Source organism: Nematostella vectensis, chromosome 10 (genome assembly GCF_932526225.1).
Source record: "Nematostella vectensis chromosome 10, jaNemVect1.1, whole genome shotgun sequence".
Taxonomy (NCBI): Eukaryota; Metazoa; Cnidaria; class Anthozoa; order Actiniaria; family Edwardsiidae; genus Nematostella; species Nematostella vectensis.
The window spans coordinates 4,232,474-4,257,140 of record NC_064043.1 but is presented as its reverse complement, the minus strand read 5'-3'; the positions used below and the strand labels follow the sequence as shown (position 1 = coordinate 4,257,140).

At 40.6% G+C, this 24,667-nt stretch overlaps 2 protein-coding genes across 2 annotated transcripts; one reads left to right on the top strand and one right to left on the bottom strand.

The window, feature by feature from the left end:
* Positions 1 to 6,461: 6,461 nt before the first annotated feature.
* Positions 6,462 to 10,483, top strand: LOC5499186 (transmembrane protein 165). The gene is made up of 5 exons (XM_001620767.3): positions 6,462 to 6,762; positions 8,140 to 8,541; positions 8,870 to 9,052; positions 9,416 to 9,521; positions 9,645 to 10,483. Exons 1-5 carry the CDS (start codon positions 6,562 to 6,564, stop codon positions 9,707 to 9,709), a joined length of 957 nt encoding a protein of 318 aa, XP_001620817.3. The 5' UTR covers positions 6,462 to 6,561; the 3' UTR covers positions 9,710 to 10,483.
* A 396-nt stretch (positions 10,484 to 10,879) lies between these two features.
* On the bottom strand, positions 10,880 to 24,379 carry LOC5504521 (H(+)/Cl(-) exchange transporter 4). The gene is made up of 17 exons (XM_048733374.1): positions 23,448 to 24,379; positions 21,639 to 21,845; positions 21,148 to 21,228; positions 20,864 to 21,046; positions 20,630 to 20,719; positions 20,223 to 20,278; positions 19,763 to 19,831; positions 19,299 to 19,449; positions 18,788 to 18,873; positions 17,015 to 17,139; positions 16,620 to 16,734; positions 16,263 to 16,358; positions 14,567 to 14,625; positions 14,394 to 14,501; positions 13,376 to 13,500; positions 11,574 to 11,668; positions 10,880 to 11,451 (listed from the first exon to the last, which is right to left on the bottom strand). Exons 1-17 carry the CDS (start codon positions 24,093 to 24,095, stop codon positions 11,361 to 11,363), a joined length of 2,385 nt encoding a protein of 794 aa, XP_048589331.1. The 5' UTR covers positions 24,096 to 24,379; the 3' UTR covers positions 10,880 to 11,360.
* Positions 24,380 to 24,667: the final 288 nt, after the last annotated feature.

The following is a 24,667-nucleotide window of genomic DNA, read 5'->3' as shown; positions in this document are numbered from 1 at the left end:
AACGTTTTGTGGAGAATGACGTTCTCGTAAAAGAATCCTCTACCAACCTGATAAGCCGACAACGCCTCACGAGCCAAGTATTCACTTGAGATGCAAGCATATTCCAACTCGAGGTTTGTGATTGTGTACGTTGGAGTCTTGACCGTGTCAGCATAAACAACGACGTCGGAAACTGGGGCTAGAGTAATTTCAAAGATTAGCGGATGAGGTAACGCCTTTGGATAAAAGACCCCATGCTCGCCGAGAATAGGATGGTCGAGTGGAATGCAGTACTTGGTGTTGTGAACTGCTGCAAGAGCTACTTCCTTAGCATCTGCGGTCACTTTATCACCTGCATTTGTCCTGAGCTTCCTCATGTTTTCAGAGGAGATACCTTGTCTTATTCTATCCCCACGATCTTCAGCTTGTAAGTATAAGTCGTGATAGGTTTGGAAGAGATCGTATCTCTGAGTATCCTGTAGTGTTTCTCCACCGAAGAGAATCTTGAGCCTTGACACTAGGTTCCGGCCAACGTTGTTGACGAGAGTATTATTCGCGTGTCCTGCGACGTTTAAGTCAAATAGTAAGGATACACTACCTGGAACAATCACTACATTTTCAGCAAGTTTTGGAATATTTATATAGAGGGTTTCTCCAGGACTTGCCGATGAGGGATTGAATGTAATCCGATTCAGCGACGATTCCGCTTTCAGGCCGAAGGGTTCCCGTGGGATCCTGTTTGGGTTGATTTTTTCTGATATCGCTTGTGCCATCTTTTATTTTAAGAAAAGAGAGATAATCTTTAAATGAGTAACGAAAGCAGGTTATCAAAAATATACTATTCCACCGATGGATACTGGAAAGGGTATTCAGCTATTTCTAAGTTAGCTAGTGTCGCTAAAGTCAGTGAAGCCGAGGCTAAGAGGTGGCTTGAAAAACAGGCGTTGTGGCAGATCTACCTCCCAGCCCCAAAGTATGTCCCCAGACCGCATTGGACTGTGAATAAACCTAATCAGATTCACCAAGCCGATCTGTTGTTTATGCCCCACGATAACGTAGGCAGAAAAACCTACCGTTACGCGTTGGTCGTGATTGATATTGCCTCGAGATATAAAGATGCAGAAGCACTGACTACCAAGGATTCGAGTGGAATTGCTAAAGGGTTCGAAAAGATATACTCCAGAAAACTTAAATGGCCTCATACGGTGATTGTCGACCCGGGGACAGAATTTAGGGGAGAGGTAACGAAGATTATGAAAAAGAAGGGGGTTACCATCCAGCGAAGCGAAGCTGGGAACCATCGCGCACAGGCTTTTGTCGAACGCGCCAATAGAACACTGGCGGAGAGGTTGTTTTCTCATCAGTATGCTCAAGAAATGATTAGCGATGATCGGTCTAGAGTTTGGGTGAAACGATTGCCAGATGTTTTGAAAACTCTGAATAGTCAACCCATAAGAATTACTGGCAAAGAGCCTGCAAAATCTATTGGTTTGAAAGAGGTTGATATTGATCCTCCAACGTATAAGCGGCCTGTTGGACTTGATGAAGTTAGACTACCACCAGGGGTTAGAGTTAGATATCTATTAGCTCCTGGAGAAGAGGAAGGAGGTGAACGCAGACGAGCCACAGATCCTATTTGGAGTTTAAAAGTGTTTGATCTATCACGCAGTGTTGTTTCAGTTGGACAGCCTGTGTTGTATTACCTCTCCGAAGGTGCTCCAAGGAGGTCGTTCGTTAGGGAAGAACATCAAGTCGTCCCTGAAGATACTGAGCCACCACCTAATAGCGTTCTGAAATGACCGTGAGCGAAGGTGTGAATACCATCATCACAGATGACCCGTTTATCATCCTCATGAGATAGAGCGACCTTGTTCACCGTTTCAGTGTAAACATCATGCTTATGACTTCTGATGACATTCATAAGTCTCATCTGAGGTTTCTTACCAAATAAGCAATCCTTGTAGTCATCGAAACCGATGCTCTTCTTGACGACTGCTCTCTTGACGCCCTTGCATTTCTTTTCTTCTTCACCTTCATCCATCTTGTACGAGTAAAGTTTGGCCCTCAGTCCTACAAATTCTGTAATTTGCTGGCCCCCAGCCTCATCTTTAAACATTCCGATGACTTTCTTGTTCACACCAACCTCAATACCGGATGGGTGGCCCTTCGGAAAGTTGCTGGTGTCGAACATGGACCTCACATCCCCGCTGATGTCCTTGTAAAAGTCTTTCGTCTCGATCTCATACATCAGGCTGTCAGTATCAGTGAATAAGAGCTTTGCATCCTCACCGTACTTGGGCTTGACGAAGTTGTAGTGGAAATCATACATGAGCGTCTTGCTTATATCCAGGATGGACATACCCAAGTAAACGGGTTTGTTGAAGGTTAACTTTGTCTTCTTCATGTGAATGGCGACTAGATTCTCGCAAAAGATGGTGCGATGTTGATAGTTCGGCTTTGATATGAGCTTCCTGGCCTGCTTCTCGTCCGTCACCAAGCGAATGTCCACCCTGTTCCTAATGTTCTCCATAGTCTTACCAAAGACGGAGTTATTCATCAGCTTGAAGAAGTCCTTCTCAAAATCATTAGTCGCCTTGGCTCTCAGATCGGTGTTCAAGTCAATGTAGGGCTCCAGCCACGCAGACTCCTCAAAAGTGACACCCCTATGAATCTTGGTGACTTTTAGCCCAAGACTTTCGTAAAGTTTCAGAGTCTCATGGTGGATGACATACTTTGTCTTGTCGTTGAGGTTCGGGACCAACTTGTCCACCTTGCCTAGCCCGATAGACTCCGGGGCTAGTGGGTAATCGTTGTGTAAGTCATGTAGGTGGTGAGGGTACTCCAAGTCAACCTCCAGAATGCATGGGCGGTCTCTCCAACCTGACAGCTCTTGGTCACCCATCCACCTGAAACCGTGAGTCGGTAAAGGGTTGCTCATCGCCCAGCCATACAAATTGTTAGCATCAAGGTAAGTGATATATTTTGTGAGTAGGTTAGGGTCATACTCCTTCATGTAAGGGTTATTTGCCTCCCCATGTCTGTTGCTTATCATGGAGACACCCCCACGGATGCCCTTCTCAATCATGAGCAACATGTCATAGTCCGTCAGAAGCTCTAGCCTCACCTTGGTGGTCTTCAAGGCTGCATCCCAAGCCAGCCCTGGCGCTGTGTAGTACCAAGCGGGGTCCAGACCGTAATTCTTGAGACAAACGTCCCTAAAGTTCTCAAAAACGTCAGCTAAAAGCAACACATCCGACTCTAGATACAGATTGTGGTAATCCCTCATGGTCTCCATCCCAAAGACCTCCCACACTCTCCGCGCGTGTAGGTGATCCTCCTCCGATATGTCGGTGTCATTGAGTTTGGAGTGGAACGCCTCTCTCTGTGGGAGCTGTGTTGCGTCGAGCTTGCTAAAGCCGTCGAACCAGTCGTAAGGGAAAACACCCTTCCTCAACAACAACTGGAGCTCCTCCCCCTCATAGTACTCCGCTAGGTTTTTGAAGCACTCCCTTGACATGTTACCTACTAGACTGTCGAGACTGGCCGACATAAACCTGAAACTGTCGATAAATCTGATATCACGTTTAACATCAATCTTGTTGCCCTTCTTGTCCGTGAAACTGTCGACTACAATCTGTTTTGTGAAAGAAATATACTTTTCCTCGTTATTAGGTATACAGTTTATTTTACCTTCCGATGTACCAAGGTTCTTGATAAATAGATGACTATCGTAGCCAGACAGATTGTGAAAGATAACAGGAAAGAACTTGGGAATTTTGTGATCTAAGTTGCATGCGTTGTGAGCAGCGCCTCTGTACTTCCCTGTAAGGTGGCAATGGTCCAAAACCTTGTCTTCCCCTAATTCACCCTCACAGATGTGGCAGTGAGTGGCGTCGTTATAGGCGATTTTGTCCTTCGGAGTCATCTTCACCTTCTTAGGGAACCTGAACTTATCGTAAATTTTCTTAATGTCTTACTCCAAAGACTCTACGAAAAGCTGTGGGATATCTTCGTCTGGAGATTCGGCTGTGTATCGTACAAGCTCGGATGGGTATATATCTCCGTCGAAACACTTGATGAGATAGCAGAAACCAGACGGTTTGTGTTTCTGGTATTGCTTAGTGAAGCTTTTACTCCCATCTGGGGAGCAAGTGTCTATATTCTCTGTGAAGCTCTCAAAGTCGGCATAGACAACAAAGGGGACACGCATTTTTCTGTTGTAGTTTTTGAATTTAATGTGGGGTAGATTTCCATCCTTATCTATCTTAGGCATCTCTATTCCAACCGCTTCATGATTGCCGCAGCATTCAGAATGTTTTTCTAATGATTGTTTGCACCGAAACGAGTTCAGACATCTGCAGCATAAAAAACGAGTATGATGAAACTCATCAATTTGAGTAGATACTAATCTCATCATATTCTTTATCCAGCAGTAATGATTCGTCTCATCATCCGAGATGAGAAGTAAGTTGATTGCATTATCTGGATCCTTCTCACTGATTCTCAATGGATATATTTTGGTTTCGTATCCAAACACATTAACCGTATACTGGTTCTGTTTCTCGAACTTGTCAATCTGTTTTAGTGAGACGGGGAACTCTATCCCTGACCAGTCGAATTTCTCAGAGTTCTCTATCATTTGTTTACTGAACCTTTGAGGATCTTTCTCCCTAGGATACACAGCAGAGGTTACTGCCCACTTGAAACATTCGTGATCATTCTCGTTCTTAACATTGATGATCGCCTTCTTAGACGCTAGTTTCGGCGGCAGCGGAATATAGGAAGACCCAGAAAGCGGTTCAAAGGGATCTATGTTGATGTCAAAGTATTCCACTTGGTCAAACTGCCATCCGGAGCCTTGCTTCTGGAACAGCTCAACTAATCCGAGTAAATAATTTGTCATCGTATCGAACAAATCAGAGAGATCAGTCGACTCTGTCACAATCTCGGGCTTTTCTGTATGAAAATATCCCAGTTCTTCTTCGATCTGAGCTGTAGCCGGATCCTCTTTTATAAACCCGCAAGTAAAGATAAACTTCACTTTGATAGGCTTCTCTTGTCGACCGATGAGTTCAAGGACTTTCGGTTTGATTCTGGCGATGAATGTCTTGGGGTCGTAACCTCTCTGCCCGGCTATTCCGTGGGTTTTAAGATACCCCTTCAACGCCGTCTGTTGTTCCTTGGGTGTGAAGCGATCTTCCACCTCCTCGTGTAGACGCTTAATCCTCTCCTTCAGACGTTTGACCCGTTTATCTGCAGCCTCTTTGACGGTCTTTTTGATGGGCTCAGGGACATAAGATAGTATCCAATCCGCAAACTTGTCTAACTCGCTCTTGATCAAGTTGGCCGCCCTGTTTGCAAAATGCTTGAGTGATTGGACGCGGGAACTCCGTGGGGGTTGGGAGGGTTTTAGAATAGGGACATTAATCTCAGGTATCGGGCCGTCGAGAATACTCTCCGACGTGTTGGATGGGGTAATGCGGGGTGGTCGTGGCAGCCCTTTGACAAGTTTGGGTAAAGGAACCCGTCGGGGTGGTGGTGGTGGTGACGTGCTGGTCAGCGCCCCGACGAGCTCGTCTCTCCGCATCCAGTAATATCTTGGGATACCCCGCTCCTTGGCGAGGGCTTTCAGATCTTTCACCTTCAGGTTCTCCATTTCTATCAAACCAGCCATGTCTTTAAACCACTTTTCAAAAGCTTTTTTTAGATGTGAAGCTGAGAGGCTAGCCCCCTCGAGCTCCCCCTAGGTGCGACACGTGACAAAGTGATTGACAGGTTTTTGACAAAGTGATTGACAGGTGGGCTTGGCCGTCACGTGACAAAGTGATTGACAGGTTTTTTACAAAGTGATTGACAGGTGGGCGTGGTCGTCGCGTGACAAAGTGATTGACAGGTTCTTGACAAAATGATTGACAGGTCCTTGACAAAATGATTGACAGGTCCTTGACAAAATGATTGACAGGTCCTTGACAAAATGATTGACAGGTCCTTGACAAAATGATTGACAGGTTCTTGACAAAGTGATTGACAGGTTTTTTACAAAGTGATTGACAGGTTTTTTACAAAGTGATTGACGGGTGGGCTTGGCTATCACGTGACAAAGTGATTGACAGGTGGGCTTGGTCGTGCAAGAGATCTCTGGCAAACTCGCGCATGCGCAGGTCGCGATGCTTGGCGGAGGTGTGCGGAGACTTTTGCGCCATTTTGGAATGAAATTTGGGGAGATCAAAAAGTTGCGCCAGCTGCGCCAAAATCCTACTACTCCAGCAGAGGGGCAACCGAAGATATGTACAGATCACAAAGATGACGGTGGACTAGTTTAATTTCTTTAAATGTCTCTATAATTTTTTATAGTGGTGTCAAACAGTCAAAGGTAGCGACGGGATAGGAAAAAGGGTGTGATTTGATAAAAATCCGTTTCCACTTTCCACTCTACCACGTTGTTACAGGAAACGCGCGTGACAATATTTCACCAACCACTGACCGAATAAATTGCAGGCGTCTTACACGTAAAGCATAAGAAATGTTCAGACGAAAATCAGACATTATTTTGTTTGATGCCCTACAAAAAACTATTATAAAATGTTCCGAACGATTACATTCGTAGTTTTTATATTTATACTTCAGGTTACATTTGGCTGTGCCACATTCCCCGACGAACGCGATGGATTATTGGGAAGATTTTTGCTAGAATCGCAAAATGAAGAAACAACAATGGCGGTGAAAACTTCAGAACCGAGGCCGGAGTCGGTTTCATTTTTACAACCCGTGGATGATCAAAAGGTCAGGCTGCGTTTGTATTCAAAATTGTCTTATTCGAAACTCATGCTAATATTATTTAATATATTTAATGTTTCTGTAGAATTTAATACGATTCGTGTTGATTATCACGTTTGGTCCAGTAATGCACAAAACAACATAAACACCCGCACCCGGCCGGGGAAAAGCGGGGCATTTGACAAGGAGTTATCAAAAAACCCCGCCCTCAAGGACACTTGACTGTGCCGTTGCCCCGCTCGGATTCCCCGTGGGTCGTTTTGAATTTGAGCAGGAGCCCAAGTATTGCATAGGAAAGGAAATTTCATTTGATATTTGTTTGCTGGATTCCATTCCTGAAATAAATTTTCTAATATTTAAAGCTTTTTAAAGCGGACAAGAAAGCTTCCAAATCCCAAGAAAATCAACACACAATGAACAGGAATACAGAGTGAATAATTGTCTAATATTTTTATCAATATTTCCTACAAATAACAGCAATTTCTCCTTATCCTGCGGGGCCTGTGCTTGAAAAAAGCATCGATAAAATAATGGCACGAACACGCCTCCAAAACACTTGCGTGAAACTACTCTTCAAACAACATAAACATTGCAATTGCTATTTGATACAGAGGTTTTATGGTTAAAATCTTGAAAGCTTGACTTTCTGACTCTTGCCTCCAAAACGTCGAACAATGTCTTTGTTTTGCCACTATGAGTCTAGCCAAAATCTATAGCCGAGACAAGAGCCTAGCTTCTCGGAAGTTTTGAACCCAGGGTCCGTGTGCCAAAATTCTTCACTGAAATGGGCAAATTAAACAACCACATTCCGCTGATTTCGCGGGGTGGCCCAAGACACAACATCAGGGCTATTTTCCAAGATGGCAGCCGCTCGGTCAAATGCCCCGCCATATGTCCCGGCTAGATTTCCATAGCATGACAAAAGACTACAAATGACCCGGGTAGCCGTGAGACATTGTTCGCCAAATCATGTCGAATCCCCTGCATATGCCCTGCTATTCCCGGCCCTGGCCCGACTAATGGATAAGTATAATATAGGTTAAGCTTATGACGTACTTACTTTATCTATATGCTGTAAGATTTTTAGTCGAGAAAACTCTTGATTTTCCCATGGTTCCCTACATAGATGATTGACATCGGCCCTTCTTAGCTATCATTTTCGGGTCCCATTTTCCTGTGAATATTTACCAATCTCATTCCTTTCAATCTCACTTGTTGCTCACTAAAGAAAGTTAGTGCAATGACTTGCTTGTTTGATAATAAAAGGTGTCAAGTTCTGTGAAGAATCAACCAAATAACAAAGCTGTATGGTGGTTTTCATTTGATGGTGGATAATCAACATTTAAATTTATAGTTGTTGACACATGTTTCTGTTGGTTTTAGGGCAAGGTCCCTGATAGCAGCAAACAAAGTGACCTGCCTGTCAAGTCACTATCCACATCATGGGTAGAGTTCATTCATGGTTTTGCAGCTGCTATTTCTATGATTATAGTATCTGAACTTGGTGATAAAACATTCTTTATCGCCGCCATCATGTCAATGCGGCATTCTCGTCTGGTAGTGTTTAGTGGTGCTATGATGGCGTTAGGATTCATGACCATTCTCTCCGCGGTACTTGGGTATGCAACAACTGTTATTCCAAGGAAGTTCACCCTGTACATATCTACTGCATTGTTTGTGTTCTTTGGACTTAAAATGTTAAAGGAGGGATATGAGATGGACCCCAGTGAGGGCCAAGAAGAACTTGAAGAAGTTCAAGCAGAGCTCAAGAAGAAAGAGGCAGAGGTAGGGGACAGTGTGAGGGGATGCCCTGACAGGAAAGGGTTCCATTGGTGAACAGTGTCAAGGGTACTATGTACAGATAGGAAAGGGTTATAATCAGTTTTTACAGTAGCCAAGGTCATGCTTGCATGCATCACATTGTAATAGTGTTTGACAACTTAACTAAGTTACTAAAAAAACTGTTCTTCTGATAAAAAAAATTTTACGACTTTGTATAATTGGCTGCGGGTTGTTATCCTTGTATTGATGTGAGAATGTGAAAAAATGCACAGGCAAAGGAGGGCCTGACCTTAGTTTTTTACATCTTTTTGAAAAATTATTTGATTTGCAGTTAGAAAAGCAAGAAATGGCAACACAAGACCCTGAGACAGGGGTAATAAGAGGAGGCAAGAAGTCTCTCAGCTTCATCCACAATATATGCTCTACCATATTACTGCAATCATTCACCCTGACATTTCTAGCAGAGTGGGGAGATCGGTCTCAGCTAGCGACAATCTTGCTAGGAGCACGGGAGGTAAGTATCAACTGATTCCAAAATTCACATCCAGTACACAAAATTTTTTTTTGATAAGAACTTTTATAAGAATTTCCGGCCTGAGATTTCGCCAAATTTTAAGAACATGCCAAGTCCTGATGCTATCGAAAAATGCAGAATCAAATTGTGCTCATAGTAACAGCCTTATTATTACAGGGTAGGGGTGGGTTTGGCTTACTCAAGACCATCTTTTAAAAAAAAAACTTGGGTTATCAAGCAGTGAATAAAGTGAAAGAACTTTAGTTGGCATCTTCCCTCCTTCATTTTTATATATATCACATTATAATATGTAAATAATATGTGATATATATATTAATATACATTCATACTTTTTGTTGCTAGAATGTCATAGGTGTCATTCTTGGAGGTACTCTAGGCCATGGTCTCTGCACTGGTCTTGCTGTTGTTGGTGGTAGATTTATTGCACAAAAGATCTCTGTCAGAACCGGTAAGAAAACAATCAAACTTCCTAATTCTAATAAAAACACTGTTTATTATCCGCTGAAGCAAATCACAGTGCTTAAAAACCTAAAGCCATTTTCATAGATATTTCTTTTATTTTTCTTGACAGTTACAATCCTTGGAGGCATTGTTTTCCTGATATTTGCTGTGTCTGCATTCTTCCTGGAAACATGATGAAGTGATGTACAATAGTTATACATAGTTTCAGATAATGTATGTAGCATGCTATGAAGGCATACAGCCCCAGTTAACAATGTTCGGCGAATGTACAGTAAGAATAAAAGAGCATTTGTACAGTTAGCTTGCTTGCTGGCTTTCAATTGGTGCAACCAGATCTATAAGGGGTATTGCATCCCTTCCAAATGTTTGGAAAAACAACCCATTTCCAAATTACCCCAAATGAGAGCTAGCTAGCAGGCTATGGTACAGTAGTTTTGTAATTGCATAAACTGTATACATCATGAATAATAAAAATGAAAGCCAGTAAAAGAACTGACTGCTGCATTGCAAAAATAAGAACAGAAAGTTTTGGAAATTAAATTTTAACTCTTTTATGACAGTGCTCTTGTGAAACCTATCAATCTAAATTCTATTGCAATTTTATAAAAATACAGATAAGATTTCTTATCTCAAACCAATATGGGTATCATTTCAATATATACAATTAGTATACTATATTAGATTACTGTTCATATTATTTATTTTGATTTTCATGGTAGTTTTCTGTGAAGGGTTTTTTGCAGAAGAACAAACAAGATAGACAGTTAACACTTATAAAATTTACAAAATAATTTTCCATAGTTCATTTTATCCATGAAATCAGATATTATTGCTACTGTATATGTGATATTCATAACTTCCACTGTGTAATTCTAGACCAATAAACAAACTAAAATAAAATATTGTTTTTATCTAAACAAATAGCTTCAAATGAAATCTTATTTGACATGCTTTTGTTTGTAGTTTTTTTTATAATTCTGTCTGCTTGGGCTCTACTAAAAATGTAGAAAGTGTTTTTGCCTATTTTGCTTCGCCTGTCTACCTTATTCCATTCAGTTTTCTCTTCCAGATATTTTTACGTATATTAGCCTGTAAAACACATATATATAATATACATATATAACATGTTTTTGTGGGGTTTCAGCAGAACAAGAGAAAGAGCAGACGAGGTAATATACATGTCAAGGGGGGGATACAGGGGGTGGATATCCACCCCCTTTTTTGAGTAAAAAAAATTGAAAGGTCACTTTGTTTGAAGAAAATAAATGCCTGAGGGACGGGAGTTACTGTCCATGTGCCTTCGCCTGCTTGACTTTGCTGACGCGACAAATTCAATTCAGTGTGAAGTATGTAAGATCTATGTAGTGACCTACCAAGAACCACTTGATCAGTTATAAGCTGTCTATCCAGCCATTATCCACCCCCTATTTTGAAATCCTGGATCCAACCCTGATGTCATATCACAACAAGAGACCTAGCCTGATAGAGTCTGTGCAAACCCTTGGAATGTGATAGAAAATACAAATTTGCAGATGATAGACTGAGCGTGTAGAAAGGTGAATCACTACCAGATCAAACAGTCATTGCACTTTAGGAGCAATCTAGCATACCAAATCAGTGTTCCCTGAACAGTGGCAAGCACTTGGATAATGTTTACATTTCACTGCCAAAATTGCTGTGACTGGCTATAGAGACTATGCAACTTTGAGGTCAAGAACGGAGTCTTGCCGAAGTGTATCAGATATAGGCATTTGAAAATCATGTTAGAGCATGCCATAATCACACAAGGGGTTCTTGAGTCGTCAGGCCATCTACAGGCCAAGTATCATGAAAATAGTATTGATTCTGGATCCTGATTGGCTAATGTCGCTATGTGACGCAGTACATCTTTTTTCGTAATGATACCTAAAAGGCGACTGAAAAATTAAAAAAAGCAGTAAGTCAGTAAAAAAGTTTTGGAAACGACACTGGCCAAAATGGCAAAGTATTGATTGATGTTTTAATGAAAGCAAGGCAGCATGTTATCAGATCATCTTACCCGTTATGTGTTACAAGTGTCTGCCTCAATCCAACCCTTCTAAACAGCTCCACAACCGTCTCCATGGGAGTAGCATCAGTGATTTGAATTGGGCTCTAAAACACAAGGAAACATTTAGTCTTTTGTGTTAAAAATTGCCTTCTCTGGGGCCCCAAACTATATTTTTGGGGAGGCTCCAAAGGTTTAGTGTGGTCAACACAAGCAATCATTTGGGAAACTTACCATGTCTAGAATGTGGCGAAGGGTCAGGGGATTAGTGTGGTCAACACAAGCAATCATTTGGGTAACTTACCATGTCTAGAATGTGGCGAAGGGTCAGGGGTTTAGTGTGGTCAACACAAGCAATCATTTGGGTAACTTACCATGTCTAGAATGTGGCGAAGGGTCAGAGGGGTTTAGTGAGGTCAAGACAAGCAATCATTTGGGAAACTTACCATGTCTAGAATGTGGCGAAGGGTCAGAGGGGTTTAGTGAGGTCAAGACAAGCAATCATTTAGGTAACTTACCATGTCTAGAATGTGGCGAAGGGTTAGAGGGGTTTAGTGAGGTGAAGACAAGCAATCATTTGGGTAACTTACCATGTCTAGAATGTGGCGAAGGGTCAGAGGGGTTTAGTGAGGTCAACACAAGCAATCATTTGGGTAACTTACCATGTCTAGAATGTGGCGAAGGGTTAGAGGGGTTTAGTGAGGTCAACACAAGCAATCATTTGGGTAACTTACCATGTCTAGAATGTGGCGAAGGGTCAGAGGGGTTTAGTGAGGTCAAGACAAGCAATCATTTGGGAAACTTACCATGTCTAGAATGTGGCGAAGGGTCAGAGGGGTTTAATGAGGTCAAGACAAGCAATCATTTAGGTAACTTACCATGTCTAGAATGTGGCGAAGGGTTAGAGGGGTTTAGTGAGGTCAAGACAAGCAATCATTTGGGAAACTTACCATGTCTAGAATGTGGCGAAGGGTTAGAGGGGTTTAGTGAGGTGAAGACAAGCAATCATTTGGGAAACTTACCATGTCTAGAATGTGGCGAAGGGTCAGAGGGGTTTAGTGAGGTCAAGACAAGCAATCATTTGGGTAACTTACCATGTCTAGAATGTGGCGAAGGGTTAGAGGGGTTAAGTGAGGTCAAGACAAGCAATCATTTGGGAAACTTACCATGTCTAGAATGTGGCAAAGGGTCAGAGGGGTTTAGTGAGGTCAAGACAAGCAATCATTTAGGTAACTTACCATGTCTAGAATGTGGCGAAGGGTCAGAGGGGTTTAGTGAGGTCAAGACAAGCAATCATTTAGGTAACTTACCATGTCTAGAATGTGGCGAAGGGTTAGAGGGGTTTAGTGAGGTCAAGACAAGCAATCATTTGGGTAACTTACCATGTCTAGAATGTGGCGAAGGGTTAGAGGGGTTTAGTGAGGTCAACACAAGCAATCATTTGGGTAACTTACCATGTCTAGAATGTGGCGAAGGGTCAGAGGGGTTTAGTGAGGTCAAGACAAGCAATCATTTGGGAAACTTACCATGTCTAGAATGTGGCGAAGGGTCAGAGGGGTTTAATGAGGTCAAGACAAGCAATCATTTGGGAAACTTACCATGTCTAGAATGTGGCGAAGGGTTAGAGGGGTTTAGTGAGGTCAAGACAAGCAATCATTTGGGTAACTTATCATGTCTAGAATGTGGCGAAGGGTCAGAGGGGTTTAGTGAGGTCAAGACAAGCAATCATTTGGGAAACTTACCATGTCTAGAATGTGGCGAAGGGTTAGAGGGGTTTAGTGAGGTCAAGACAAGGAATCATTTGGACAACTTACCATGTCTAGAATGTGGCGAAGGGTCAGAGGGGCAGCTTGACCGGGGGTAGCATACCGGGTTGACTGTTCTGTAAAGTAGACTTTGGATGCGCTCACAATCTCCTCATTCCTTATGCGTGCATGCCCTATAAACATGAAAATATTTTGTCATAGAATCTAAGAGAGAGGTTAAAAAATCCCACACCCCCCCCCCCCCCACCCCACCCCAAATCCAAGCCCAAAAATCGTGACCGCCCAGGCTGGACACCAAAAAAAATTTCAACCCCCCACCACTACCACCACCTCCACTTTTTTATATTCGATGGTATATGAGACTTGATATATACTGGGTGTATAACTAAATATAACCTTTACTAAAATGTAGATCAGCTAGCATAGCAATTTTGTCCTATTTAATTTATGTATGAATCTTCACTTTCACTAGTTTAAGAGTGGCACAGAGACAAACACTATATACTTGCTACTACGTCGTCGACGACGTTAACAACAAGGTTTTGCAACATTTTAAAGTATTCCTTTAACTCGACTGATAAGAACGGCTGTCAACCATGAGAGAGATTCTCAAAACTTATTTATATAAAGACAAGATTGGTACCTGAACAATATGGAACTAGATATACAATTGTAGGAGGAAACATCGGAGGGCCAAGAAAAAAGTGACCCCCACTTCATTGACAGCAAAAAAAATGTGACCCCCCTAAATCAGGGCCCAAAAAACGTAGCATACATATCCCCCCAGTAATAAATGACCACTCCCTAAATCCTTGTAAAAGGCGAAGGGAATTTTTTTAAATCTGTCAATTTTGAAGAAAAAGAAAAGACTATTTTTGCACCTTTACTTATCCATAGCTATACATAAATACAGTAATTTGTACCTCTAAAGAAGGTTAAACATGATAATGGCTAATTTATTTTCTGGCAATGTGTTTGAATTCCATCCAATCCCCCTTCCCTATCACATAAAGTAGGGAGCCCCACTCTTCTATAAAGATGTAAAGACATGTTTTTACACACTTACTCAAAGCTATTTTAAGGTCTCTACGTAGCACAAATCCAACAAGACGCTGAGATTCTTTGTCCACTATTACTGGAAATCCTTTGAACTCAGTTTCATCAAGTAATTGCTCTGATAAAAATAATACAACATTAGGTATATAAGTTAAAAAAACAAAAACAATTGTTGACACATACCTAGATCACCAACTGTAAATTCATCTTGAGTTATGCATGACAAAGCTGGATCATGCTTACTGCAACAAAACAAGACATGAAGTAGTGAAATCAGACGCAACACAAATTAACTCTTTCACTCCTGGGTACTTTTGAGCAACATTGTAAGAAAAACAGACTGAAAACAGAAACCTCCCCCCCCCCCCCCCCTATTTCAAGTCCAACACTACCATTTAAGCTAAACTACCTCTGACCCAAGACGGTATGCCTTGAAGTTTCCAACAATGCACTGCGGTGCCTTTTCTTTCTAGCGACGGCACTGCTAAGCCTGTTTCTTACAACAGTTTTGCAAAATCACATCTGGAGAGTGCCTTAGGACATCATAAAGTCTAATTGGGCATAATTAATGCTGTACTTATGGATGTTTGCACGCTGAGGTTGATTCAATGGGATAATTCCTTGTCTTGGCTTCACCAAGTGAGAAAGGAATTTTCTGGTGAATGGCCTCATACTCTCCAATGTGGGCCATCTTTGCTACCCAACCTTATTCAAAAATTCTTTTCAGACTAATTCTGGGTTCCTTGGACCTGGAAATGTTTTGTTTGGCTTCAGGGCAAAGAGAACTGTTATGATTCTGGGGGTGAAGATTGCCCGCCTGTCTGTCAAGGTGTTTCCAAGACTCCCATGATGCAGTGCAGGCATGCAAAATAGGCTAAACATGGTGACTCGCTTCTAATGGAGGTTCTAGCATTGATTATTGTGACTGCTGTAAAATGGGACCTGACGGAGAGCAATAAAGGTATCTATTTGTGACTTGATCGGTGTTTGCTTGTCTCTATTTGTAGTTCGGAATTTTGTGTCTTGAAATGTTTCTCTACTACATTTTAAGCATTTGTTTATGAATGGGTCAGAAATCAAGGTTGACAAAAGAGTCAATTCTATTACATTGCTTAGATGCGCTTTTAAAGCCCGTCTATGCCTTGGAGGAATCTATGAGTATCCAGGTCTGGTGATGTCTAGTTTCTGACATTTTGGAGTTGGGCCTATATTTTACAGGCGTCTCAGGGCGTTATGGCAATGAAAGACTTAATGTTACGTCTGTCCCATCTTCTATCATTTTGAAGTATGTAAGGCTAAGTTCAAACATCGTATTACCCATAAGTCATATTTGATGCAAATGAAGATGAAACAATCGACTTGATTAATTTGCATGCATTTGCATTGTATACGGCTCATGTATAATATGACGTTTGAGCTTAGCCGAAGGTAGGGAAGGGAGAATCATGCAACCTTTCTAAAATAGATAGAATATGCATTTTGTATGCAGGAAAAAGTATTTTTGGATTTTGGACGCAGTATTACTGCATTTGTGATTTTTGGACGCAAATATTATGTATTTGAGGGTCACACCAACCCCACTGAAAGAGTCATTGAAAGTTCATTAAATAAGTAAACCAAATAATCTCACTCAGTATAAGTATATAATCCTGAAAAGTAAATAACAAGGAGGTGGGCATAAGGGGGGTGCGAAATCCACAGAGAAAAAACACAAAAACTGCACAGAAAAACATCAAAATAAGTCAATAACCATAAATCACGCAGTCTAAAGAAACTGCGATACAGCGAAATAAAGTATAAAAAAACATGTCAGATTTAAGGCAAAACCCACTACTGCAAACCCTTACGCCCCCCTTAACAAGATTAAAACTGTGCTCACCGTGGCCTCATTACATCTGATGCTTGGGTCGTATGGGTGAACTCCTCTTTGTTATCAAGGAATGGATAGCCATTTAGATGTATGTGGCCATCATATCTGCAACACTGAGTTAAGGCATTATGGGACAGGTAGCTGAATTTACATCAGTCATGGGCAAATCAAGGGGAGGGCCGAGCAGGCTCAAGCCCCCACATTTTCAGAAATATGTTTATGTAAACATATAAAGAAATTCATGAGAGAAAATTAATCAACCCTTATTTTTTTTTTCAAATTAGAAATCTTGTATTCTTTCACAAAAAGAAGATTTTTGAAACTTTTAACCTCATCCTCAGGACTGTTGTTTGAATAAAAGGATACATTCCCTCTTTGATGAAGGCGTCGCCTACCCATTTACTGGTCATAATAGCCACCATGAGTGGTACAATGTACGTCAATCCACCAGTTAGTTCAAACATGATCACAACCAGAGAAACTACAAGACACAGACACTCGGTAAGGCTCAAACATAATAGCAACAGACATACTACAAGCCACAAGCACTATGTGAGGCTCAAACATAATCACAAGCAGAGAAACTACAAGACACAGACACACGGTAAGGCTCAAACATAATAGCAACAGACATACTACAAGCCACAAGCACTATGTGAGGCTCAAACATAATCACAAGCAGAGAAAATTAAAGCCACAACACTGTTAAGCAAAAAAACAGGAAAAGTAGCACAAATGCCGGATACAGATAAAGTCAGTACCTGTCATTTTGGTGACTCCGCCCAACACAGCAGCTGCCCCCACCATTGCATAGAGACCAGGCGTGACGCAGTTACTGATAGAATTGCCGCATGAGGATGAAAACACCAACCATTCTGGGTTGGAGCTTATAAAAAAAGAGAATACAATATTTTCATTTATTACTTATTTCAAACAAACTTCTGTATAAAGTTTGTTACAAGAGTTTCAACCAGTTAATCACAAAAATAGGGAGATGTGATATTTTATATTGACAGCCTGAGACAATGTTTTTTGACAAGAGACTAACATAACTAGAACTGTTGGCTCACAAGAGGGAAAAAATAATGGAAATTAAAGCTTTAAAAGCCAACAGAGAGCTTCTGCTTTACTAAAGCTTTACTTTTTTATAAGCTTGTCCAGCCTGAGATTTCCCCAAATTTTACCACATACTAAGAACATACCAAGGCTCAGATAGCAGAAAAAATTTTCTTTCTTAGTCCTGATGCGTTACAAAATGTAGAATTAAATTATGCTCATAGTAACAACCCTAATATTGCTATTGATCATTAGCATAATTCTCTTCCTAATAATTAATTGGGTATTATATTGCTACACTAAAAATTAAGAACATCGTTAAGAACACATTCAGCCTTAAAATGTCACAAAAATAAGAATGGCCCAGCCTCAACTGAAAATTAGAAATTCTTATGAAAAAAACAGTGTACTAAGACTATGTTTGATAAATTACGCGGGATTTTGCAATACATTTTTCTTTAAAAATCAAAATTTTGAGGGATTCTTTACTGAATTACGCGCTAAATTACACGAGCTCTAAAACAGGGCTTCTGGAATTACGCGCTTGTGTGGAAGCGCGTAATTTGGCTTTTTCCACGTAATCCGCGTAATCCACAAATTTCCGCGTAATCCCATGTAATTTGGCTAAATTTTGAAAGACAAAACATTTAATTGCACAGCTGATGTGTTCTTTTAGGGTTCTTACCTCTATTACCTATTACTCTCTATTACCTCTAAAAAGAGAGATATTCTTTGTAAGAGTGCGATGCTTCGAACTGAATTTCGAAAACAAATAAAATGACTAGGCGTTCTTTGTATACACCGCGAAGGCCTAGGACTAATAATAAAATACCTTTTTTAATTGGCTGGTGGCTAGGAGCCAATGAAAACTTGCCTAAGATATTTTCACGCAAAAAATAACCTTTTTATTTTTTAAGTTATTTCGTGCTTTCCTTCGGTACAAAATGTAGTTTGGGCATAACAGTTGATATTCCGTGTAATTTAGTGCGTAATTCAGTAAAGAATCCCACAAAATTATGATTTTTAAAGAAAAATGTATTGCAAAATCCAGCGTAATTTAGCATGTAATGATTGATATTCCGCGTAATTTAGCAAAGAATCCCCCGTAATTCTGAGTTTTTTTCCGCGTAATTCCAGAAGCCCTGCTAAAAGAACACATCAGCTGTGCACTTAAATGTTTTGTCTTTCAAAATTTAGCCAAATTACGCGGGATTATGCGGAAATTTGTGGATTACGCGGATTTCACGGAGAAAGACAATTTACGCACTTGTGCGGAAGCGCGTAATTCAAGAATCCCTGTTTTAGTGCTGGCCAATGAATTTGATTCAAAGATTTTTAGTGACAAAAGCCAAAGGGCTATTTAGTTGATGGAAATTGTTAGCAAAAGTTCACAGAATACAGAAATCTGCAGGGAAAAAGAGTTTTGTAAGTAGTGCTGACAGCTTCCACAAACATAAAATAATAGTCATCAAACTCACACGGCAAGCTGCTCAACGCCAATGCCAATAATGCGACCAATGCATGCTCCAATAGCCATACTGGGAATAAACAGCCCAGCTGGAACCTATCAGCAGAAACACAATGAAAATCATACAAACAAAGCAACTGAATAAACAATGAAGCAGGAGAAAGATAATGCAGGAAGCAATCTAGTACTGATGGCAAATGTTATTCTAGGATGGGCATACACAAATACTATCCTTCTTCCCTCAGCCAATCCTGGGTAAAAGCCTGGCTAGGGAATGGAACATAATATGCATAAAAGCTGCCTTCATTGCCAAAAAGCAGCACTTTCTTATTTTAAGGAACTCCAAGAGTTTGTTCCATTTTGCTCATATTCTACTTCTGCAAACACCACTCTACAATTCTAAAATTGCCTGTGATTCTGACTATGTACAGTTGACAGCTCTTGGATCAGATTTTAATGCACGTGGGATAGTGATACTGATACTACCTATAACAGAATTGGGTTATCCATAAACTATGTACCTTGATCCCAAACGTAAACACAGTGATGATGAGCTTGAAAAGAGCTGCCAGTAATAACTGCCATACGGCTTTCAGAACCCCAGGTCCCGCCTCTGCACCAGGGTAGTGCGGGTTATTCACATTTATTGTCTTGTTATTATCAATATAGTCACTGGAATGTAAAATAGAGAAATGGTATATAAGAAAAGATTATAGGCATGAATGGGAAAATACCGTCTCTAGTGTAATAAAGGGGAATATCATATCACTGACAAATAAGACCTCTCCCCCTCTGAGGTTCCCTAAAAACAGCTATTACCCATAAGCCAACACAATTGCATGCAAATGGAGATGAAACAACTGACTTGGCTTATTTGCATTGGATGTGGCTCACAGATAAAAAATTTTTACATTTTTTTATCTTAGCCTGAAACAAGAATTTACAGTAATTTATTCATCTGTTATAAATCAGGTTTTTTACAAACCAAAGAGGAGAGCCATCGTCTGGACCACACTGCCTGAAGAGGTGCTGAATAAGGACACTACTACTCTGCCTAGGGTAAAGATAAATGAGTGCAGTGTTAAATACAAAAACCCAGTATCAAGGTATATAAAAAATAGATTTAGCTGGGAAAAAAAGTTGCATGCTTATTTATTTGCCTCTAACCTTATGAAATTTCTGTGAAATTGTCACATTAGGCTACAACCCACTGAGTGTACAATGTTTTCCTTTGGTGCAGCTGCTATAAAGAATTGTTCCCAGTGCATGTGCACAAGGTCTGTAACCTGTTAGCGCTATGCATATACAGTACAGACTGAAAGTATTTTAACATTTTCCTGTGTGGATTCTGCATGGGTTCTGCGTCTGATCCACACACTTTTACTATATGACTTTAACTGCATAGAAAACCATTGATTGAAGTCCACACACTGCAAGGAATTTACCTGGTGTACGGATTAGGAAAAGCTATCAGAGCAGTTATCAGGGTGACCAGTAAAACCTAAAAGAGAAAAGTACACAAAGGTTGAAATTTAGGAAAGCACAGGATAATCTGAATGGACTTTTTTATCGTAAGACATGTCTGTAGCAAGCGGTGGTTCAGGGATTCACTACTTTGGGGTCTAAATTATTGTTAAAGGTACTAGATATGGTAGAAAGTCTTTTGTGGAAAACTGGTGGCATAGTTGGCAGAGCAGGCCCTGTAATGCCTGTGCCTTACTCCTCTGGGTAATTAGCTATAGGATTAGTCAAATTTATCTGTCAAATGGGTTAACAGCCATATCAGCATACACATCAATTACCACACAAAATCCTGGCCATCATCCTTCATGTATCTTTCGTATTATCATACCTCAGCAATAGAAAAGTTTCCAAATCGTGAATTCTTTCTCTTTTTACACCACCACAGGTTAGCTTTTATGAAAACTGCACCTATGAGGCCCTATAAGAGGAGAAGCATAATTATTCACTTGATAATAGTGACTAAGATATGCAGAGCATTCATTATATTTTGTCATCAATATACTTGACTCCATAAAATACAGCTTCAAACTTTGATTAATAATAAATAAAGCTTCAAACTTACCCCAAGCGCACCAAGAAGGACAAACGGCAGTAGCTCAAATAGTTTCCAAGGAGTGTCATACTCGACATAGAACATAACCAGATTACCAGTGCCGTAAGGATTCATGTACTTTAGGGTAAACGCTGCTATCATCGCACAGAAAAACGCACGCCACAATGTCTTCATGGGAAAATAATAGCTCACCTAAAGAAGTGTAAAAAAAACAACCCACCTTATTAATGGTAATAGTTTGAAATAAAGAACTGTAGATTTAGATTTTATTCAACTTTTATTTGAATACTGACCTCTTCCAAGCTAAAGAGGACACCTCCAATTGGTGCGCCAAATGCGACAGACACGCCCGCCGCAGCAGCAGCTGATAAAACCTGTGATATAAAGAAAGCTTATTCAATTATGATAAAGTGTATTTAGCACCGTAGAACAGTCAACTCCTTGTTCTACAGACTATATTTTAGAAGAAAATTGGTGCTCGTAATAATGAGTGAACTTGATAACCATTATTTGGAATTTAATAGTATTGTACGAATGTCCATACGCTTGATACTTGCAAGTGGAGGTTATGTTACTCATTGCTGGCACAGTAGAAATAAATTTGCATGATAAGAACAGTGTCCAGAAGAGGAGAGCTGGCTAGAATTTAATAATGTACTCTTATTACAGTCCCGTATTACCATACATTGATTACAGTCAGTATATAATGTCCTTTATCAATACCTAATTACTTTATATAATTACCACTGAATGGTAAAAAATAATTGAGTCAGTCCAGAGTTACCTCTCTTTTTTTTGCTTCATTCCTGTGATACTTGGCAAAGACATAGGAGAAGAAGTTACCACAACAACAAGCAACATGGACAAGTGGACCTTCCTTCCCGAGGCTGAGACCAGCAGCCACTGCAAGCATCATCGACATGGACTTGACAATGAGGGTCAGCTTACCCAGATATCCATGTATGATAAACCCACTCAGAATAGTCTTAATCTAAAGAAGTGACAACATATATGTGAGTTATGAGACAGGGTGATCCATATATGTGCAAATACTATAGATGCTTTAGAATAGTGTAATCAAGGTCAAAAATATGGTAACAAGGAATGGGAACAAAACATGTTAGTTTAGATTTGTTCAGAGGCTGTATTTACTTTACCCGGATAAAATAATGTCCACATGACTGCTACACTAAAGCGAATATAATTGAAAATATTTTATCTCTCCACCCCCTTCCAATGGACTTTGGAGTAATTTCAACTTGAGTCAAAATTGGGATGGATCCCTGAGTGAGTTTAAAAATCACTCTCTTTCCCTTTTGATTACAAAAATTTTCCCTACAATTACTCTCACTTTCCATGGCTGACATTGGAAAAATGCAGATGGATGTATATGTATACAAGGGTGTCTGGACCAATAGCACCCTAAATGCCACTAGCAAAGATAAAGAAGATGGAGAAGAATACAAAGACATAAGAGCTTGGATGCATGTGTAACTTTAGCACGAAGAAGGGACAAGCAAAGATTGAATTCTGCACGGTGAGGAGAATGTGTGCACTTATGCTCACTGCCTTGTATGGCCAAAAATTTACAGTTCCAGCAGTTTGCCTCAGTTGCTGATGAGACAGAATTTTGTTTGATCAACATATCTGCACACTGTAAGTTTTTAGCATCACAAGGCAGTAAGCAAAGAGCACCTGTGAAATTTTACCATACACCAAAAACTGGAAATCGACTCTGCCAGATTTTCGTCTTCAATAAGACTTCTTCAGGGCAGACTGAAGAAGGTGAATCGTTACAAGCTTATTTACATCAGAATAGTGGCGCGAGACACAAAAACATTACAATTGACAAAAACGCGCATTTTCTAGAATAGCGCGCGCTATGGATAAAAAGAATTTACACATCTCTACGTGGGTTCCTACTACAAAAAAGTCATCACTATTAAGACCCCACGGGTAGATAGACTTAAGCCGATAAGCCCACTGGCCTTCCCTTTGTTGATAGATAAGGTCATCCTTAACCCTTATCTATCAACCTTATCTATCAATATTTTCATTGCGACAATCATTTAGGTCTTAATAATGTTATGGTACAACTTATAGATAAGTGTAACTCTGAGGCTCAGCTTAGGGAAAGGGAAGGCCAGTGGGCTTATCGGCTTAAGTCTATCTACCCGCGGGGTCTTAATAGTGATGACTTTTTTGTAGTAGGAACCCACGTAGAGATGTGTAAATTCTTTTTATCCATAGCGCGCGCTATTCTAGAAAATGCACGTTTTTTTCAGTTGTAATGTTTTTGCGTCTCGCGCCACTATTCTGATGTAAATAAGCTTGAAACGATTCACCTTCTTCACTCTGCCCTGAAGAAGTCTTATTAAAGACGAAAATTTGACAGGGTCGATTTCCAGTTTTTGGTGTATTGCATTCATTGTTCTGGTACGAGATCGCGACAGTTTGGGCTTTTTGATTCTTTGTGAAATTTTACCCATTGAGCTGTTTTTTTTCTCTTTTGTGGAGATCACATGCATAGGAAGCACCTTACATCTCTGCCTTTGTTGTCTTCCTAAATAGACCTCTACAGAGATCCACTTACCTCTGGTATACCACTTCCGCACGCGTATGGAGCTATCCATCTCACCAACACCACAGCCAACCCAGCAAACCCAAGTGCGGTCAGCACATAGATGATATAATTCATCAAATATACCCCGACTCCCTCGCTCTCCCCAATAAAAATTTCACCCCATGTTTTCCATTGCTGACAACCTACATCAGCAAACGTATTATCGTCGCTCCAGCAACAACTTTCTTCGTTAAACCATAAATTCTGAGGACAAATTCCGCGTTTCAAATCGGTCATCCAGCTTGCCCCGACATCAATAACTCCTGCTGACAGTCCAGCTGATAGTCCGACTAGAAGCACAACCAGCCAGCCACCCCATGCGTCGTTAGCTTGTTTGATTCTTTCCCAGATGCTGCCCCGCTTCATGCGCCTCATTCGGCGAAATCGTACTCTATCTCTCTGACGATCTCTCACCCAGTCTATCGTATGGAAGTCATCGTATTGAGCGAGAGCGGCGGCTTCGGGCTCTTCCATAAAGAATTCGGCATAGTCTTTAGTAAACCTCAAGTTTGGGGAATTTCTTATAATTCTCTCTTCGTCGTCTTCATACTGAAAGTGGTCTTGCTGAATGGTTGATTCGTCGGTCGAAAGCTCCGATGGAAGTCTCGACCGATCCATTTTGACACGAAGGTCGGAGGAATCACAATCACACAAAAGATATGTACTTCATGTCTGATTGCTATAGAAGTACTGAAAGAAGTGCATATCGCATCTTTCAAGTACACCTGTACCTGCTACAAGCAGCCCTCATTCGCCTTTGCCCTCTCTAGCTATGTTTTCCATTCTTCGATAATTATTTCTTCTTTTTGTTGAGGTTTGCTCACTGCATCATTTAAAGCTAAATGAGGATGATAGATATTGCTACAAATCGCTTTTAGTTGTACGGTAAAAGGGCTTACAAAGGAAGATAAATACTTCCGGGCCTTCCGTACATACGTAAAAGTCCCCTCACAGGTAACCCAAGCACTCGGTTTGTATTCTCTCTAGTAAGTAAGATAATTTTAATAGTGATGAAAAAAATAAAAAAAACAATAAGAAAATAGACTTCCTAGTGGATCCACTTTATTCTTGTCTTTTTTGGGATATCTCCTGATGTGGGCCTATTTTTGTTTTACTCACTCGTTCCCCTTTCCTCACGCCCATACAAGACGAGTCCCATAATACTCAGGAGAGATACCAAAGAGACAAGA